A 17,894-nucleotide genomic window follows, 5' to 3' on the forward strand; every position below is an offset into this window, starting at 1 on the left:
CGGGACAGCCCTGCGCGGGGTCCCGCCTGGGCTGAGGGCAGTGGGGGTGGCTGGAAGAGGAATGGAGTGCTCTCTTCAAGGAGGTGCTGCTTGACGCTGTCGGTTCTTCCCCCAGAGCTCGGCCTGTCCTGACGGTGGTCCCCACAGTGCAGTTCTCACCCAAGGAAATCCCTGTAAAGCAGGTCACCTGCGCAGGGGGGTCTTCCTCCCAGCAGGGTGTTCAGAGTAACCTCACCATCTGCTTCAACACCAGCCAAGCCACCACCCAGTACCGAGGTCAGAATCTGCCACCCATGCGGCCTTCCACTGACCCACCCCTGCCCCAGAGCTCCCAGCCCCCCCTGTTCCAATGCCCTCACCTCTGTTCCAACCTTCCCCCCTTCTCGCCCATCAGCGCCACTCTCGGCCAAGCTCACCTACCAGCTGGAGGTGGACGACAACCGCGTGATGAGCCGAGGGCTGTTCGGGAATGGGCAGAGGAACATGTCTGGGATCCTGAACATCATGGATGGGAAGCCCTGCATCATGGAAGGGATCCAGATAGCGGTAAGGGCTGCTCTGGGACCACGGCAGCCACCTTGGCAGTGGGGCGCCGCGGCTGTCAGTCTGTCACCCAGTACCACAATGTGGCCACTTCTGGGGTGGGGCACAGGGACTGGTTATATAGGGGTCCCTGGCCTGGCACTATGATGCAGCGGACTCTGGGGTGGGGCGCAGGGATTGGTTATAGGGGAAACTCCTGCAGGTGACACTGAGATGCAGCTGCCTCTGGGGTGGGGAGTGGGGACTCTATAGGGGAATTCTTCGCCTCACGCTGAGATGTGGCCACCTCTGGGGTGGGGCACAGGAACTGGCTATAGAGGGATCCCTTGCTTGGCTCTAAGATGCAGCTGATGCAAGGGTCTGTGGCAAGGACTGGTTATAGGGGGATTCCTTGCCTAGTGCTGAGATAGAGCTGCCTCTGGGATGCGGTGCCAGGACTCGGTATACAGGGATCCCTTGCTTGGCACACAGGTGCAGTTGACATGGGTGGGGCACATGGACTGGTTATGGAGGAATTCCCAAATGAGGCACTGAGATGCAGCTGCTTCTGGGGCAGAGCTCAGGGACTGGCTGGAGAGGGATTCCTGAGCCACCACTGAGATGCAGCCACCTCTGAGTGGGATGCAGGGACAGGTTATAGGGAGTTCCCTCGCATGGCTCTGAGGTGCAGCTGCCTCTGGGCTGGAGCAGGGGGGCTGTTTATACTGAGCTTGCTCTCCACGCAGAGCTGCATTAAGGACTACTTGACTTCAATCAAGATCTCGCTGAGCTATGCCCTTCAAGAGGACGACGTCTCCAGCGCGCTCCCACACCCGGTGCTGAACCCCCTGTACACATTGTCTGTGACGGAGGTGAGGGGAGCCCCAATGGGCATCACGCAGCGGTCGCACTGGCTGGGCTCTGGGGCTGATCCCGGAGGTGCCCAGCCTGGTCTGCCCGAGCTGGCGTGAACTCTCTGGCTCTGTTCCCTGCTGCAGATCCCCTTCGAGAAGAACTGTGGAGTGGATGGGGTGTGCGAAGCCGACCTGCGAGTCCACTTCCGAAACAGGTATCACACAGGGACCTGGCAGCAGGAGCTGGGCAGGGGCCCAGCAGGGGGCGCTGTGCTGCAGGGGGCAGGCAGGGGCCCAGCAGGAGGCGCTGTGCTGCAGCGGGCAGGGGGGGGCCCAGTGGGGGGTGCTGTGCTGCAGCAGGCAGGCAGGGGCCCAGCAGGGGCGCTGTGCTGCAGGGAGCAGGGTGGGAGCCCAGCAGGGGGGTTTTGTGCTGCAGCGGGCAGGCGGGGGCCCAGCAGGGGGGTGTTGTGCTGCAGCGGGCAGGCGGGGGCCCAGCCGGGGGGCGCTGTGCTGCAGGGGGCAGGCGGAGGCCCAGCCGGGGGGCGCTGTGCTGCAGCAGGCAGGCAGGGGCCCAGCCGGGGGGCGCTGTGCTGCAGCAGGCAGGCAGGGGCCCAGCAGGGGGCGCTGTGCTGCAGGGGGCAGGCGGAGGCCCAGCCGGGGGGCGCTGTGCTGCAGCAGGCAGGCAGGGGCCCAGCAGGGGGTGCTGTGCTGCAGGGGGCAGGCGGAGGCCCAGCCGGGGGGCGCTGTGCTGCAGCAGGCAGGCAGGGGCCCAGCAGGGGGGTGCTGTGCTGCAGCGGGCAGGCAGGGGCCCAGCAGGGGGGTGTTGTGCTGCAGCAGGCAGGCAGGGGCCCAGCAGGGGGTGCTGTGCTGCAGTGGGCAGGCGGGGGCCCAGCAGGGGGTGCTGTGCTGCAGCGGGCAGGCAGGGGCCCAGCAGGGGGTGCTGTGCTGCAGGGGGCAGGCGGGGGCCCAGCCGGGGGGCGCTGTGCTGCAGCAGGCAGGCGGGGGCCCAGCCGGGGGGCGCTGTGCTGCAGGGGGCAGGCGGGGGCCCAGCAGGGGGCGCTGTGCTGCTTTGGTGACCTCAGTGCCCCAATGTCTGAGTATTTCCAATATCTCTCCTCTCACCATGGTGCCATTAACCCTTTAATCACCATGGAGGGACAGTGACCAGTTGTGCTCCCACCAACTGTGCCCAGCTACTCCCACCCACCCCCCAATGACCCTTCCCCTGCCAGTCATCCAGCTCTGACCATAAGGCTGCCCCTTAGCCTGGGGGATGGGATAGCAAATCCAGTCTTGGGGGCGGGGAGAGGGGTCTGCTCCCATGCACCGCAGGTTTCCCGGACACCTGGGTCCTTTGCCATCCCTCTCCCCCAAACATTATGGGCTGCTCAGCTGGAGAGCAGCTGCTTACAGGCCTCTCACCCCTGCAGCTCGCAGCATGTGCTGGTGTCGCCCTCCGAGGAGCTAAAGGTGGAGGTGGAGCTCGTCAACAGCGGGGAAGATGCCTACCACACAGCGGTGTGCCTGTCCCAGCAGCCAGGCCTGTCCTTCCGCAAAGCCTCCGTGCTGGAGGTAGGGAGGGGCTCAGGCTCCTCGCAGACCCAGCTGCATTGGGACATTCAGGGCAGCTTTCCTCCGGACCCAGCTCAGGGCAGCCTGGGCAGTGTTCCCTGGAAGCTGAGGGCTCGGGCAGCTGCCCAGGAGAGAATTCAGGTGCCACCCAGCTGATTAGCAGAGCGCCCACAGCCAGCAGCGTGTGCATCTTGGGTGGTGCACATCTGCAGCTGCCTTGGTTCACAGAACAAAATTTATTCTGCATGTGGGTGGAAAAACTTGGAGGGAACACTGGTCAGGGGAAGGGGAATAGGACATGCAGTCCTTCCCCTCTGGCGGGCACCAGCTCTGATTGTGCCCCAGGCTCCAGAGGGTGCGGAATGGGCTATGGGCGTGCCAGCTCCGACCTGCTCCAGCTCTGGTGGCCCAGCTGGCTCAGGCTGTGGGTGTGGTCTCTCAAGCATTGCTGGCTGGGTTTGGGGTTTTCTCCAGCTGGCAGGGATTGGGGCGTCTGTCCCCCTGACGTCTTAGGGGTGTTGTCCCCACACAGTCCAGCGTCCAGACCAGCCTGAGCTGCAATGGCCTGGAGGCCCCAGATGCTAAGGTCAGGGACTTGTGCTGTAACATCAGCCACCCCATCTACAGGGAGGCCAGCCAGGTGAGTCAGCAGCATGCTGGGCCGTGGTACAGAGTGGGGGAGGAGGTGCCATGTCATAGGGTGTGCTGCGGGGAGCAAGCTCCATGCAGTAGGGGGCGCTGTGCTGCAGGGAGGGGGCACTCACTTGGGGGTGCTGTGCTGCAGGGAGGGGACACTCACTAGGGGGCACTGTGCTGCAGGGAGGGCTGTTCTCACTAGGGGGCGCTGTGCTGCAGGGAGGGGACACTCACTTGGGGGTGCTGTGCTGCAGGGAGGGGACACTCACTAGGGGGCACTGTGCTGCAGGGAGGGCTGTTCTCACTAGGGGGCGCTGTGCTGCAGGGAGGGCTGTTCTCACTAGGGAGCGCTGTGCTGCAGGGAGGGGACACTCACTAGGGGGCACTGTGCTGCAGGGAGGGCTGTTCTCACTAGGGGGCACTGTGCTGCAGGGAGGGCTGTTCTCACTAGGGGGCGCTGTGCTGCAGGGAGGGGACACTCACTAGGGGGCACTGTGCTGCAGGGAGGGCTGTTCTCACTAGGGGGCGCTGTGCTGCAGGGAGGGCTGTTCTCACTAGGGAGCGCTGTGCTGCAGGGAGGGGACACTCACTAGGGGGCGCTGTGCTGCAGGGAGGGGACACTCACTAGGGGGCGCTGTGCTGCAGGGAGGGCTGTTCTCACTAGGGAGCGCTGTGCTGCAGGGAGGGGACACTCACTAGGGGGCGCTGTTCTCAGTAGGGGGCGCTGTGCTGCAGGGAGGGCTGTTCTCACTAGGGGGCGCTCTCCCCTCACAGTCGGTGCTGACTCCCATCCTTCTTACCCTGGGCAGGTTGTGATCCAGCTGCTGTTTGACATTCTCAGCAACAGGTTCTGGGAGGACTATCTGGAGCTGCAAGTCAGTGCCAGCAGGTGTGGGGAGAGCACTGGACTAACCGCTTTAGAGTCTGGCCTGAGCTGCCTCTGGGGCCAGCCATGTGGCTCTGAGTTGTCCCTCCCACTGCCCCACAGCCACCGTGGCTGGGACACTGCATGGTTGAGGCTTGTGCCCAGTTGCTCCTCAGACACCCCACCCAAAGCAAGCAGGGCTGTGTCCTGGCACCCTGCCCCAGAGGTGGCTGCATCTCTGCACCAGGGAAGGGACCCTGTGTAACAGCCCCCACGTTCCACCCCACAGACAGGTGTATTTCAGAGCTCAGGGCGTGATGGAACATAGCACACGCTGTCGGGCGTTTAAGGAACCATCGATATCAGGGCCGTCTGGTAGGCTGGAGCTGGTGTCAGGAGCAGATAGCCCAGCACTCATTTGCCTCTTGTCCATCTGATTTTCCCCTGACAGCGACAATGAGAATAAGCAGACCCTTACAGATAACAGACACACTCGGAAGATCCCAGTCCTCTACCCCGTAAAGATCATCACCAACAGGTAAGACTCCTCCCCTCACCCCTCCCACAGCCGGGGTAGAAGCCAGGAGCCCTGACTCCTTCCTGCTGGACAGAGTTCCTTCTCAATTTTTCCATCCATGTGCAGAATAAATTTTGCTTTGTGCACCAAGGAAGGTGTGGAGGTGCACCACACCTAGACACACCCGCTGCTCTTCTAATCAGCTGGACCACACCTGACTCTCTCCTGGGCAGCCACCCCAGCGCTCAGCTGCTGGGGAACAGTGCTGCCAGACCCTTCTCTAACCCGCTATACCTTATGCCCCTTCCAGAGCTGGGAGAGAACCCAGGAGTCCTGCCCCCCGCCCCATGCCTGAATCTCTCTCTCCCCCCAGCCGGTGGGTCAGTGCCATCCCCAGTTTCTCCTCTCACTGTTGTCCCTCCCCTGCAGACTGGATGGCTTCACCCACTACATCAGCTTCAGCTCCCTGCACCCAGAGAACATGACCGTGCAGCATTTGTACCAGGTGAGGGGCTGGGCTTGGCTGGGCAGGATGTGTCCACTGCTCCGGGATCCAACGGGAGGCGCCCTCCCCTCCAGCTCTGTGACACTGACCTTGGACTTGCCATACAGTGAGCCGCACGGTGCTCTCCACCGTTCGCACCCCCCCTTGTGTGTAATCCAGGACGTATGGGCGGCCTTGCCGCGCCCCTCGCTCAACTTCCTGGAGCGAGCCCTGTGAGAGGGCACCCCCCACCCCCCGCCCCACTGCAACTCCTCCAGCGCTGGTTTTGGGGCCCCAATTCCACCGGTCTCCCCCCCGCATGCTCCTAGCCGGCTGCACCAGTTGCAGCTGGTCTGTGTTAGAACCGCACCTAGAGCACATCTGCACACACTTGTGCTCCGCACTCTCCAGTCCTGCCCTGGCACCAAATGGCAGGACAACCTGACACCTAGGGAGGGTGAGGAACGCAGTGGGCCAGCCTGTATTCCACCTTGATCCCAAGGCCCACCGGGGACATCGGTTGGCAGCTCCTCCATGGAGCTGTGAGCCTGGGCGTGTACTTGGCGCGGTTCACCCCGTCCCTGAAGCCTGTCTCCTTCTGTGGCGTGAGGGAAATCCTGGCGCACACCTAGCTAGAATGTGCCAGGTTGCAACCCCTGTTCTGGCTCCTCCAGAACATCCTCTTGAGGTTCTGGCTGCCCTTCTCCCCGCACCTGTTCCTCTTCGCACACCCTATCCACGGCCCCACAAAGTCACGAGTCCTCCTCGTCCACCTCCTCCTGGCCCTTGCCAAAGCTGCGATCTATCACACCAGGAGGAGGATGGCGGACAAGGGGTGCGCTGCGACCGTGGGGCCTACTTCTGTTCCTCCCTTATTTCGCGCATCCAGGCACAGTTCTCCTGGGCAGCGTCCACTAGCTCCTTAGCCAGCTTCGAGGAGCAGTGGGCGCTGTCCGGGGTTCTCTGCTCAGGGTCCCCTTCCGGTTCCCTCCTGTGACCCTCACTGCCCGCCCCTAGGTTTTTTTTAATTTGCTCCAAGAGTTTAGTTGAGTCTGGGTCGAGTAGCCCCTCCTGCTAGGCTGAGGGAGGGGCCTTGGTGATAGGTTTAGCTTTACCACCACCAGCACTCAAATAGTCCCCCACTGCAAGGTCTGTCTTCCTTTAGGAAACCCAATAACTCAGTAACTGTACTGATTTTTTTTCCATCGTGACTGATCACACTGAACCATTCTCATTTCATAAAGTCTAAAGCAGCGTCATCAAATCTGTCCCCCTCGGTGACCTTGGCCGTGGAGTTTCTGTACAATAATTCCTAGAGCAGATCTTTTAGAAGCATATCCAAGCTTGACTGAAAAGCTGTCAGTGATGGAGGCAAAAAAAATCACAGCTGCTTTCATTTCACTGCCTCAACGTGACTTCAGAAGGGGCTCCGTTACTCACAGCTTTTGTACTGTTGAGGGACAAGAAAAATTATTAATGCATTTGTGTGTATCTATAATCCCTTAATGTACAAGCATTTGTCTTTGCAAGAATAATTACAAGCCTAGAAATTGGTCTTCCAAAGACCATTACTCACCAGCCAGAGCAAAATCCACTCAGACTTGTTGCTTGAAAATTAAGAACATGGAGTTAAGAGATTCCATAGTTATTTGTCTCAGATTATTGATTCATTTTACATTTGGTTTTACTTCCCTTGGTGAAGAGAATCTCTTTCCTCCAACTTGATGGCTCACACCTGGTCACTTGGAGGGACTGAAACCTGCTATTAGATTTTGCACACTCAGTTCTGGTATTGATTTATTGATGGCCAGTACCCAGAGGCAGAGACCTCACACTAGGGTGAATGAAGTCTCTGCTCTACAGCCTTGCCTGAGAGCCAGCTGGCCTTTAGCTCCTGTGGTAGAGCACAGGGCTTTAGCCCTCTATGAGCCCAGGTTCAATCCTTAGTGCTAGCAATCCAGGCCTGTTGGGGTTACACTTGTGTAAGAAAGCCACAGCCTACTAGAGAAGTGACACCCGCAGGGAAGTGGTTGGTCTGCACAGTACTTACTTTAGCAAAATACCAATAAGCACAGTGGTTTCTTTGTTTTATTGTTATGTTTTTTTAATAAATATCAATTTAACTTCCCAAAAAAAAGCCACAGCTCCTTTCTCCAGCTCCCGCTTGGCTCACCGCCCATGCCCTGTGCCCCAGCCTGTGTGTAGCACCCCCCTGCCACCACCACACCTGAGCCCCTCAGCTAGGGCCACCAGATCTCCCTGTCCCAAATACAGGACGAGGAGATATGGATGGGAGGGGCAGCTCCTCCCGGCTGCACTGACCCTCGGGGAGCTGGGGAGGAGGCGGCCCTCCCTGGGAGCCCGGGGAAATCGGCAGCCACTGGCAGAAAAGGTCGGGGTGGGGTGGGACGGCCCAAATACGGGACAGTTAGTTGAGGGTGCCTTTTTGGCAAACCAAAAACAGGACCGTCCCCACCCGCAGCGTCCCGCCCCTGCTGCCCCAGCTGCAGGCCCTGAGCCCCATTGCTCTTGGCGTTTTCCCGGCAGGTGAAGAACCTGCTGCCAGGGAGTTTCCCACAGCCAGATGTGAAGGCATTTGTGATGGTGCCGCAGGCACTCCCAGATGGGCTCAGCTGGAAGCTGCAGGAGATAAAGACGGTGGGTACAACAGGGAGGAGTGAAGGCCAGAAACAGAGTGTGTTGCACGGACACCTAGTGCCAGGCTGGGAGACAGGCGCAGCCCCCTACAGCCAGGCTGGGAGACGGGCGCAGCCCCCTAGTGCCAGGCTGCGAAATGGGCGCAGCCCCCTAGTGCCAGGCTGGGAAATGGGCACAACCCCCTAGTGCCAGGCTGGGAGACGGGCGCAGCCCCCTAGAGCCAGGCTGGGAGACAGGCGCAGCCCCCTAGTGCCAGGCCGGGAAATGGGCACAGCCCCCTAGAGCCAGGCTGGGAGACAGGCGCAGCCCCCTAGTGCCAGGCCGGGAAATGTGCACAGCCCCCTAGTGCCAGGCTGGGAAATGGGTGCAGCCCCCTAGAGCCAGGCTGGGAGACAGGCGCAGCCCCCTAGTGCCAGGCCGGGAAATGGGCACAGCCCCCTAGTGCCAGGCCGGGAAATGGGCACAGCCCCCTAGTGCCAGGCTGGGAAATGGGTGCAGCCCCCTAGTGCCCGGCTGGGAAATGGGCACAGCCCCCTAGTGCCAGGCTGGGAGACGGGCGCAGCCCCCTAGTGCCAGGCTGCGAAATGGGCGCAGCCCCCTAGAGCCAGGCTGGGAGACGGGCACAGCCCTCGTGCCAGGGCAGCAGAGGAACACAGACAGCCTCCTAGTGCCAGGCACGGGATGGGCTATGGCGGGAGCCCCAGAGCACACACCCCGTAGCACTGGGCTGGGTTACAGGACACAGGCAGGAGCTGACAATCAGCTGTTCCAGACGCCCACACCTTCGGGCAGGTGACCGTATCCGGGACAGGGCGCTATGGTGGGGAGGGGAGGCTCCTCCCGCCTCCACTGAGCCCCAGGGAACTGGGGAGGTGGCGGCCGCTGTCAGCCTACCCGGGAGGCCAGGGACGTGGCAGCCGCCGGCACTCCCCTGCTTTCCCGAGGTTCAGGGAAGTGACTCCCTCCAGCAGCTGCTGGGGGGGGGCTCAAATGCGGGACAATTCGTCCCTTTTAAAAAATAAGTCAGGACGCCGGTTTGGTGTCGCAAATTCGGGACCATCCCGGCCAGTATGGGACGGATGGTCACCCTTCCACATGGCAGAATCACCTCTTCCTGCCCCCAGGATCGCAACATGCCCTGCCTGCCTGTTTCCAAGTCCAGGACAACCAACGGGACCGATGCCGTCAGCCCCTGCTTCCGCCCCACCGAGGTAGGAGTCTCTCTCCCGGACAATGTGCAGGACACACTTCTCAGCCCCAAGACCTTTATGGATTCTCACCTGCTGCTGAGATGCAGCCACCTCTGGGGTGGGGGAAGGGCGATGGGCTGTGTATTCAGGGGTCCCTTTCCCAGCACTGAGATGCAGCCACCTCTGGGGTGGCGATGAGCTGTGTACACAGGGATCCCTTTCCCAGCACTCAGATGCAGCCACCTCTGGGGTGGCTATGAGCTGTGTACACAGGGATCCCTTTCCCAGCACTCAGATGCAGCCACCTCTGGGGTGGTGTGGGGGGTGGTGATGGGCTGTGTAGACAGGGGTCCCTTTCCCAGCACTCAAATGCAGCCACCTCTGGAGCAGGGCACAGGGGCTCTTTATACATCTCAGGTCCCTTGAGAAAAGAGCTGTTTGTGCTCACACACACACACACACTGTGCTTCTTCCTAGAGCTGCTCCCCTGCAAACGTGGACTTCTACGCGTGCAGCCTGGGCCCAATCAACACGTCCTCCGTCATCACCGTCACTGCGCTGCTCTTGGCCCCCAGAGACATTCAGGTCGGGGCTCGGGGAGCCGGGGAGGCTAAGGGGCCTTTGTTCTCTTGGGTGGGGCTCCTGGCTGGCTCAGGGCCAGGGAGGGAATCCCAGGCACTACCCACCCCCTCAGCAAAGGGCCTGAGCCCCTCACCCCGGCTTTCGGTCTCAGTTGGGGACTGGGCTGTGTCCTGCTCCTGTGCTGATCCCTAACCCTAATCCTGCCCCTGGGGGAGGCGGCTGTCTGTGGGGAGCCCAGCAGTGCAATGCCGCCACCGCTGGGGCAGGGCTTGGGGACTGTTTGGACAGGGGGTCTTTGCCCGAAGCCGAGATGCAGCCGCCTCTTGGGGGGAGGGCGCCTGATCGACCCCACAGGCCAAACCTCTGACAGTGGGGGCCAGGGTGTCTGAGGCCCGGTGTCTCTCTCCCTCCAGCGCTCCTCCCAGTCCCAGTTCTGCACGGCCGTGTGCCTCACCTTCAACACCAGCAAGTTCCTCAGCCAAGACAATTTCACACAATCCGAGGTAATGAGCTGGCCCACAAGCCCTGCCCCTTTATCTACCCCTTGCTGCTTGTGAGCAGCTGCCCCGCTGCCAACCCCACAACTCCACCTCCGAGATTCGATGGTCCCTGTGATTTTGTTCCACATGGGTGGAATAAATTTTATGTGCACCGAGGCATATGTGGATGTGCCCCACCCACAACAGCGCACACCGGCAGCTGTGGGCGCTCTGCTAAGCAGCTGGGCGGCATTTGCATCTCTCCTGGGCGGCCTCCCACGCGCTCAGCTTACAGGGAACCCTGCTCCCCACCATCCTGCCCAAACCTTCCCCTGGGGATCTGCTCCTCCCCGAGGGCCGCTCAGCCCGCGTGCTGTGTCCGCCCTACCCGGAGACACGAGCACAAGCAAGCAGAGCCTGTTTGGGTGCCCAGTGGCCTACAACAGGAAATCAGCACAATGCCCTAAGCCCCCTCCCTGCTTGGGGAGGAGGTGAATTGACGCAAACTCCGGCAGGTGGGGTCTGTTACAAGACGTACTCGGGATCTTTTTAGAGGGACAAGGCAAGAACGCTGCGTTTACTGAGAATACAGCACCATTATATTATATGCATATAATATGTATCGTTTACACACACACACACACACACACACACACACCCTCTTGTGTCAAGTATCGGAGGGGTAGCTGTGTTAGTCTGGATCTATAACAGCAACAAAGTGTCCTGTGGCACCTTATAGACTAACAGAAAAGTTTTGAGCATGAGTTTTCATGAGCACAGACTCACTTCATGTGATGCATCTGATGAAGTGAGTCTGTGCTCACGAAAGCTCATGCTCAAAACTCTTCTGTTGGTCTATAAGGTGCCACAGGACCCTTCGTTGCTGTTACCCCTCTTGTGGTTGCTTATAGTTACCAGACGTTGCTCGCTTGAATCCATTGACCAGATGGACGAGAGGTGAGCGTGGAGCCAGGTTCTGTTCATCCAGATCGAGGCTCCGATGTTGACAAGAGGAGAAGAGGAACCCAGCCCTGTAGGGATGCACACGTCTTTTATAGCTCTTAGCTCACAGTTCTGGTTCTGTCCCACTGCCCCAGGCACTGTGAGTCACCAGTCAATGGCAGACGGGCTTGACCCTTTCCCACTGCCCAGGTTTCTGTGCGACTCATCCCCTGCAGATGGGACTCAATCTTCCTCCCTGGGTGGGTCACTGCTGTAGAGTCCAGTTCTTATTGTTCTTCACCCACCAAGTCTTTCTTGCCCAGAGAGGTGGCTCCAGAGGGTAACTCTCTAAGCATCCACATTCACGCTTCCAGGTGACTCTCATACACCCCCATTGTCACACACAGCACAAATGTTACAGGCTTATGCAAGAGTAAAATGGAGTTTTCAGTACAATATAGAATCCGGTACAAAGTGTCTTGTGAATATAAAATGACCAATATATAAAGGATAATACGAAGGCAGAAAGCAGGGTATAAAATTACAAATCTAAAGAGTAATACAGAAGTCTGTGGCCTGTTAGAAAGATACAGGGTGAGACCAAGCGACATAGAAATGCAAAATGCTATTAAAATACACCCAGTCATTTAGTAGCAGAGAGATAGCCGTGCTAGTCCATTTAGGGTCTCCCCCCCCACACAGCGCGCCCCATTATGCCCTGTGTCTGTCCCTGCAGATCACCACCAAGGTGGAGCTGGTGCACGTGATGAATTACCTCCCCGTGTACATAGGCAGCGGTGTAGGGGGGCTGCTTCTACTGATCCTGTGTATCGTTGTCCTCTACAAGGTGAGATGGGCTGGGTGGGTGGGGGGCCCCTGGTCGCTCTGCAATGGGGTGTTGCAGCGGAGTTCCCGGGTGAAACAGCAGATAACATCACTTCATCTTTCTCCAGCACCGTTTCCCCCTCTGGGATCCCAAAGGCCCCTGCAGATTGCAGGGACCGTAGCCCTCCCTGAGTGCTCCTCCTGAAATGCAGCCACCTCTGGGGTGGGGCACGCCGGGGGAGGGTGTTTCTCCAGTGAGCCCCTGCGGGGTCATGAGATGACTCCATCTCTATGGTGCCAACAGCGCTGGGGAGGGACTGAAACAGAATTCTGTGTCCAGCTCAAACCGCCGTGCAGACCTGGCTGGCTCAGCGTGGAGGGGCTGGGACACGGGGCCTTTCTCCTCTCGGGGCCGCTGGCTCCAGTACGAGGGAAGAGGGGCAGAGAATGGAGCACAGGACCTTTCCCCTTTAAGGGCGACCCCAGCTGCAGTGCGTCTCAGTGTTTCTCATCCCCTTGTCATCGAGGGTGGTTTTGTCTCTTCCCGGCAGTGTGGCTTCTTCAAGCGCAATTTCAAAGACAAGCTAGACTGCGAGCCAGCAGCTTCCAACGGGGCGGCACCCGCCGAGGCCGGCAAGGAGGGGGAGGAAACGGGAGATGGAGAATGCAAGGAGGCTCTCACGGACGGTGCTCCCGCTGAATGATCGGACACTTCCTGCCCCCAGACCATGCAGCCAAGACTGTCTCTTCACTCCATCCCCACCTCTGCAGGCACCTCCTGCCCCCAGCTCAGCCAGGAGCTGCCCCCAGAGGCCCCTTGTCTCATGAGGGCAAGGGGCTCTAGCCTGGTCTAGGTGGAGCAGCTGCCCCCCAGGACCTGAGACCCTCCTCGCTGGCCTCCACCGCAGAGCCAGGGGCTGAGCTGGCTCCACTGTCTCCTGAGGGGGAAGGGGAGACTCAGGTGTGATGTGCTGGGGGCGTTCCGACTGCGTTGAGCCCACTTAGGGAAGGACACCACTTCTCCAGGCCTTCCCAGCCACAGGCGCCTCCTTGGCAGCCAGTCCCTTGAAATGGGTAAAGTCTCTGCCGTCGGGCTGCCAGCACTGCCCAGATTTGTGCCCTGGGACACCAGATGTGGACCGTAATGTGTGTTTGCGAAGCCAGATCAACTGTTGCGTGGGGTGTGATTTAACCCACCTGGGGAAACACCAGGACCTTGTTGACTGGGCCTGTGGCTTGAGCAGCAACTGTTTACTCTTTGTCGAGGCCCTGGCCCAGCATGAATGCACTCGGTCTTCCTGGAACCAACTCGATGCCTCATCTTTTTATCTGCTGCCACCTTCTTCACGCATTTACTTGTGTCTCTGTGTTCCGGCGACATGCGGCACCCTATGCTGGGGCTCCCACCGCAGGGTGGGATTTCTCTGGCACGTGCCTGAGTTTCCTCTAGTTCTGAGACAAGATGATTTTACTTCTGTATTTGGCACGGGCATGACCACAGCCAGACTCCTGCAGCCTGTTCTAACACCTGTCGTTCCCTGAAGATGTGAATACATTGGAGAGGGTCAAAGAAGAGCTGCGAGAATGATCAATTACACAACCTGCCCTACAGGGAGAGACGGGTGGGGGGGAGCCTCAATCTATTTTGCATCACAAAGAGAGGGCTAATGGGGGCCTTGCTCAGCGTCTCTAAGAAAGGAACAAATATTTGTTACTGGCCTCTTCGAACTAGCAGAAAGTATCCGGACAAATTCAGAACCCAGGGCTCTGTTTTGAACAGGGAGAGTAATTAGCCATTGGAAAAGTTTACCCAGGGCTGAAATGGATTCTCTACCGTGCCAAGTTTTAACTCAAGTTTGGAGGATGGTGTAAAAAAAGCTCTGCCCTGAATTACTTTGGGGACATTCTCTGGCTTTTTTTTTTTCCTGGTAATTTCCCAGCGGGTCGTACTAGAGGCCGCCGAGGGGGCTGTGGAATCCATTGTGCAGTGGCGGGGGGTAAGCTTTTCCCACGGCCAGGACGGAAAGCCGATCCTCCTTTTGTAACGGACGCGGCCCTGCTGGTGAGCAGATCCCCCGTGCAGGGAAGGCCCCAAATGACTCTCCTGCAGCAGCTGGATGCTAAGGCCTAAACCCACCGAGAGAGCTTAGTGGAACCCACAGCCCTGCGCTAGGTGCCCAGGGAAAGAGGTTTTCAAATTCCAACAACCTGAGCAGGAGCCTCCTCCAGTAGGAGACACTGAGGGGTGGGGGGATCGGTCCAAAAAGGTGCCAGACCTATGGGCCAGAGCTAGGCCTCTCCTGCCATGTGGGATTCCCAGCTGTAAACCCCCACCTGGAGTTAGGGGTCTCCACCAGCCCAGAGCTTTCTTACGAAGAAACAGTGACAATGATCACCAGCTGCCCAGCACTCCCCTGGGAGCTAGGTGGCCCCAACCCCCCAGTTCAAGCCCCCTCACATACAATTATTTAAGCCCAGCTGAAGTGCATCAGGAGAGCTGCCTGCCCGGAAAACCCCATCAGCCAGAGGCTAGGGAGCTCCCCTGGGAAATGTCCTTAAGGGCATTGCTGCAGCTCAAGGCAGAGAGGGAAGGCGAACCTGTCTCCTCCCCTGCCAGCCCAGGGCTCTAACCAGGGGAGGGGTTAATAGGCCACCCGCCAGATGTCCTGTGGCGTGCAGCATTCACGGCCCCGGATCGCTTTGTAAACCCACCTCCCCAAAGCCCCAGTGTCGGGAATTTCGTGGGAGTGGAGCCTGGCTTTGACACCCAGGAAACAACAGCTCTGGCCTCTGGTGGGAGGGAACCTACAGGCCCCTCTCGCTGGTGTCTGGGCTCAATGTTCAGTCCAGACACGAGGGGGCAGACAACCATTGGGCTGATTTAACCTGCTCGGGAAACCAGCAGCTCCTCCAACCTCTTGCTGCGATCTCTGGAGATACAGGGAAGTTGTAACCAGGGCCCTGCCGCATTCAGGGTGGAGAATTCCCCCACGGAACCAACCCGGCAGGGGCCACCGGGGAAGCTGAGGCTGGAGGACTTTTAAGGACTGAGCGAGTCAGGGCATTAGCTGGCGGTTTTGTTGGAACACCAGCAGCTCTGGGGCTCTAGCAGGGCCCTGAGGTGGGCGCCGGCTGGTGGAGGAGAACATTCCCTGCTGAGCCACCCCTGCCCCAGCACTGGCTAGCACCCAGCAGGGGCTCCAAGGGGACAGCTCCCCCAGCCGCTGGGTTTGAACCTGAGCCCTCTGGGTATTCACGCACCAACCAGCCATCGCTGTGCTCAGGGCCAGCGCCCAGGGCGCTGCTCGTAGGGCCAGAGCACGGCACAGACGGGTTGTCCTGCGTGCCAGCTAAGCCTGGACTCCCCCGATCCAGGCACCCCAGGGCTGGGCTGGCCCCGGGGACAGAGCTCTCTGGGGGAGGGCTGGGCCGGGAACTCAGCCAAGGTGGGCTGGGAGGAATTGTCATACGCCCCCCATCTACTTGTCCCTTCCCTTCCCCTGCTGCCTTTTGCCCTTCCTGCCCAGCGTGGGGGCACCGGGGTCGGCGTGGAGCCGGAAGGCCTGGCCGCAGTGGGGGCGGGGGAAAGGGAGCTCGGGCGTATGGGAGCGCTGGTGGTCACCCCGGAGCGCTGGCTGCACGGCGGGCAAGGGACGGGCTTCTCGCCCCTGGGCCCCCACCAGGGCTGCACCGGGTCCAAGCCGAGCCCGACACTGCACCTGCGCTCCCGGCAGTGTCGGGGCGAGAAGCCCTTGGGGGCGTGCCCAGGGGTGAGCAGTTGGAGCGCTGGCGGAGGCCTTGCTGCGCCCGTTCTGCGGGTAGAGCTGCTCGCCGGCGGGGGCCTTCTGCCAGGAGCGCTGCCCGCACGTGGGGCAGGCGTAGGGCTTCTTGCCCCGTGCGCGTGGCTGTCGTGGGCCGGGTGCGAGCTGGTGCCAAAGCGGTTCCCAGAGGGGGGCACAGGGCGAATTCCTGTCCCCGAGGGGTCTGGGGAGCTGCTCGGGGGGGGGGTCTCCCCACTGCTGTCCTGCCACATCAGTGTCTCCCTGGAGAAACTCCACCCCTGCAGGTCCTGCAGGCTGGGGATTCTCCGGCACCGGCTGGGAGACAGTGAGTCCAGATGGGCCGGCACGGGGGTGTCACCGGCTGGAGCTGGGCCAGAGCCCCCCCAGACCCTGCTCAGACGTGCTGGGTCCCGCTTGGCATGGCAGTGGCTCTCAGCCAGGTCAAGGCCCCATTGCGCCAGGTGCTGCACAGACCCAGCCAGGGCAAGGCCCCATTGCGCCAGGTGCTGCACACACAGAGTAACAGGCCTGGCAGGCACTCAGCCAGCCGGGCACTCAGTTGTCCCAGCACTCAGCCATCCAGGCGTGAACTGTCCAGGCCCCCAGCCCAGCCTCTAGCAGTAGCAGGGCAGCTCCCCCGGGCTGCTCCCAGAGATCCCGGCTGGAAACCACACAGAGCTTTGCTCCAGCTCAGGAGGACGCTTTGGGCGAGGCGCAGGCGGCTCTGCAGGCCCCAGCTCCTGGCAAGTGTGGAACAGGCTCACGGGGGGGATCCCCCCTCACCCCCCAGCCGGCGTCTCTTCCCCCACCTGTGTAACCGCCTCTGGAGCTCTCACCCCCCCACCACCCGGGGGTCCAGGACCTGCAGCTCCTCCCCCGGATCCAGGCGGGAGGCCGGGCACCTGCGGGGGTGGAGGGAATGAGGCTGTTTGTTCCTGGCTTTGCTCCAGCCCCAGTTGCTTGGGGGGTGTCTATAACCCGCCCCCCCCCCCGTGGCTCTGATTCCCCCAACCTGCTGGCCCAGGGCTGGCAGGGGGCTCTCACCTCCCCCGCCTCCTACTGCCCCCGAGCTGCCTGGGGGGGACTCTCTCGCCCGCCCCCCTTTGGTGCTGAGCTCTCTATTTCACACTGCCCCAGAGCTGTGGGAGGGAGGGGTCTCCAGCCGCTGCTTGGCTCCAACCTGCCCCACCTCCTGCTGCCCCTGAGCTGGATGGGCGGGTGTCCAGCCCCCCTTTGGCTCCGACCCCCCCTCACAGCTGTGTCCTCCCCCAGCACCGTCCTGCCCAGCTGGGCTCCCTCCACGCACCGTTCACGCCTGTGCTCTGGGTGCTGCAGTCGGGGCTTTGTTCGTGCTCAGCCCCGGCCGCCAGGGCAGGGGGCACCAGGAAGGGCCCTGTGCTGGTCCAGCGCTTCACACTGGCCTGGCACTTCCAAGGCCCTTCCAGGAGCCAGCACCACAGCGGGGGATGCGGGAGAGCTCTGCCTTCTCCTGGCCAGGCAGGGATGGGGGCTCCAGGGGCAGGCGGGGGGAGGATCCATCACTGCAGAGAGCCCAGGCCAGGAGCTGCTATTGCTTCAGCATCCACTGGCGAGTCATTCCACACAGGCACTAGCAGGATCAGCCTTGAGATGCAGCCACCTCTGGGGTGGGGCTGGGTATCCCAGGATCCCTCCCTAGGGGCTAAGACGCAGCCACCTCTGGGATGGGGCTGGGTATCCTGAGATCCCTTCCTGGGGGCTGAGATGCAGCCACCTCTGGGGTGGGGTGCAGAGGCCATTTCCACAGTAATCCCTTCCCAGAAACCCCCTCTGGGGTGGAGCCAGGCATAAAGGCCAGAATAGGTTAGGCCTAAGGCCCACCGAGCCCAGTCTCCTGTCTTCTGACAGAGGCCGATGCCAGATGCCCGAGAGGAACAAACAGAACAGGGTATAATTAAGTGATCCATCCCGGTCAGCCATGGCCAACCCTGACAGAGGCGAGGGACA

The 17,894-nt window shown here is 60.7% G+C and overlaps 1 protein-coding gene across 1 annotated transcript in view; it reads left to right on the top strand.

Moving 5' to 3' along the window:
- The window catches only part of LOC142014962 (integrin alpha-L-like), a 38,846-nt gene extending 24,843 nt beyond the window's left edge, over positions 1-14,003 (top strand). The window contains exons 16-30 of the mRNA XM_074998294.1: positions 116-276; positions 395-546; positions 1,269-1,394; positions 1,521-1,591; positions 2,807-2,948; positions 3,481-3,588; positions 4,394-4,473; positions 4,901-4,987; positions 5,396-5,471; positions 7,998-8,108; positions 9,233-9,319; positions 9,776-9,883; positions 10,294-10,383; positions 12,038-12,148; positions 12,678-14,003. Coding sequence (XP_074854395.1) covers positions 116-276; positions 395-546; positions 1,269-1,394; positions 1,521-1,591; positions 2,807-2,948; positions 3,481-3,588; positions 4,394-4,473; positions 4,901-4,987; positions 5,396-5,471; positions 7,998-8,108; positions 9,233-9,319; positions 9,776-9,883; positions 10,294-10,383; positions 12,038-12,148; positions 12,678-12,830 — 1,663 coding nt within the window. The 3' untranslated portion in view covers positions 12,831-14,003. The remainder of the gene's footprint in view (positions 1-115; positions 277-394; positions 547-1,268; positions 1,395-1,520; positions 1,592-2,806; positions 2,949-3,480; positions 3,589-4,393; positions 4,474-4,900; positions 4,988-5,395; positions 5,472-7,997; positions 8,109-9,232; positions 9,320-9,775; positions 9,884-10,293; positions 10,384-12,037; positions 12,149-12,677) is intronic.
- Positions 14,004-17,894: the final 3,891 nt, after the last annotated feature.

This window comes from Carettochelys insculpta, chromosome 6, assembly GCF_033958435.1.
Source record: "Carettochelys insculpta isolate YL-2023 chromosome 6, ASM3395843v1, whole genome shotgun sequence".
NCBI lineage: Eukaryota > Metazoa > Chordata > Testudines > Carettochelyidae > Carettochelys > Carettochelys insculpta.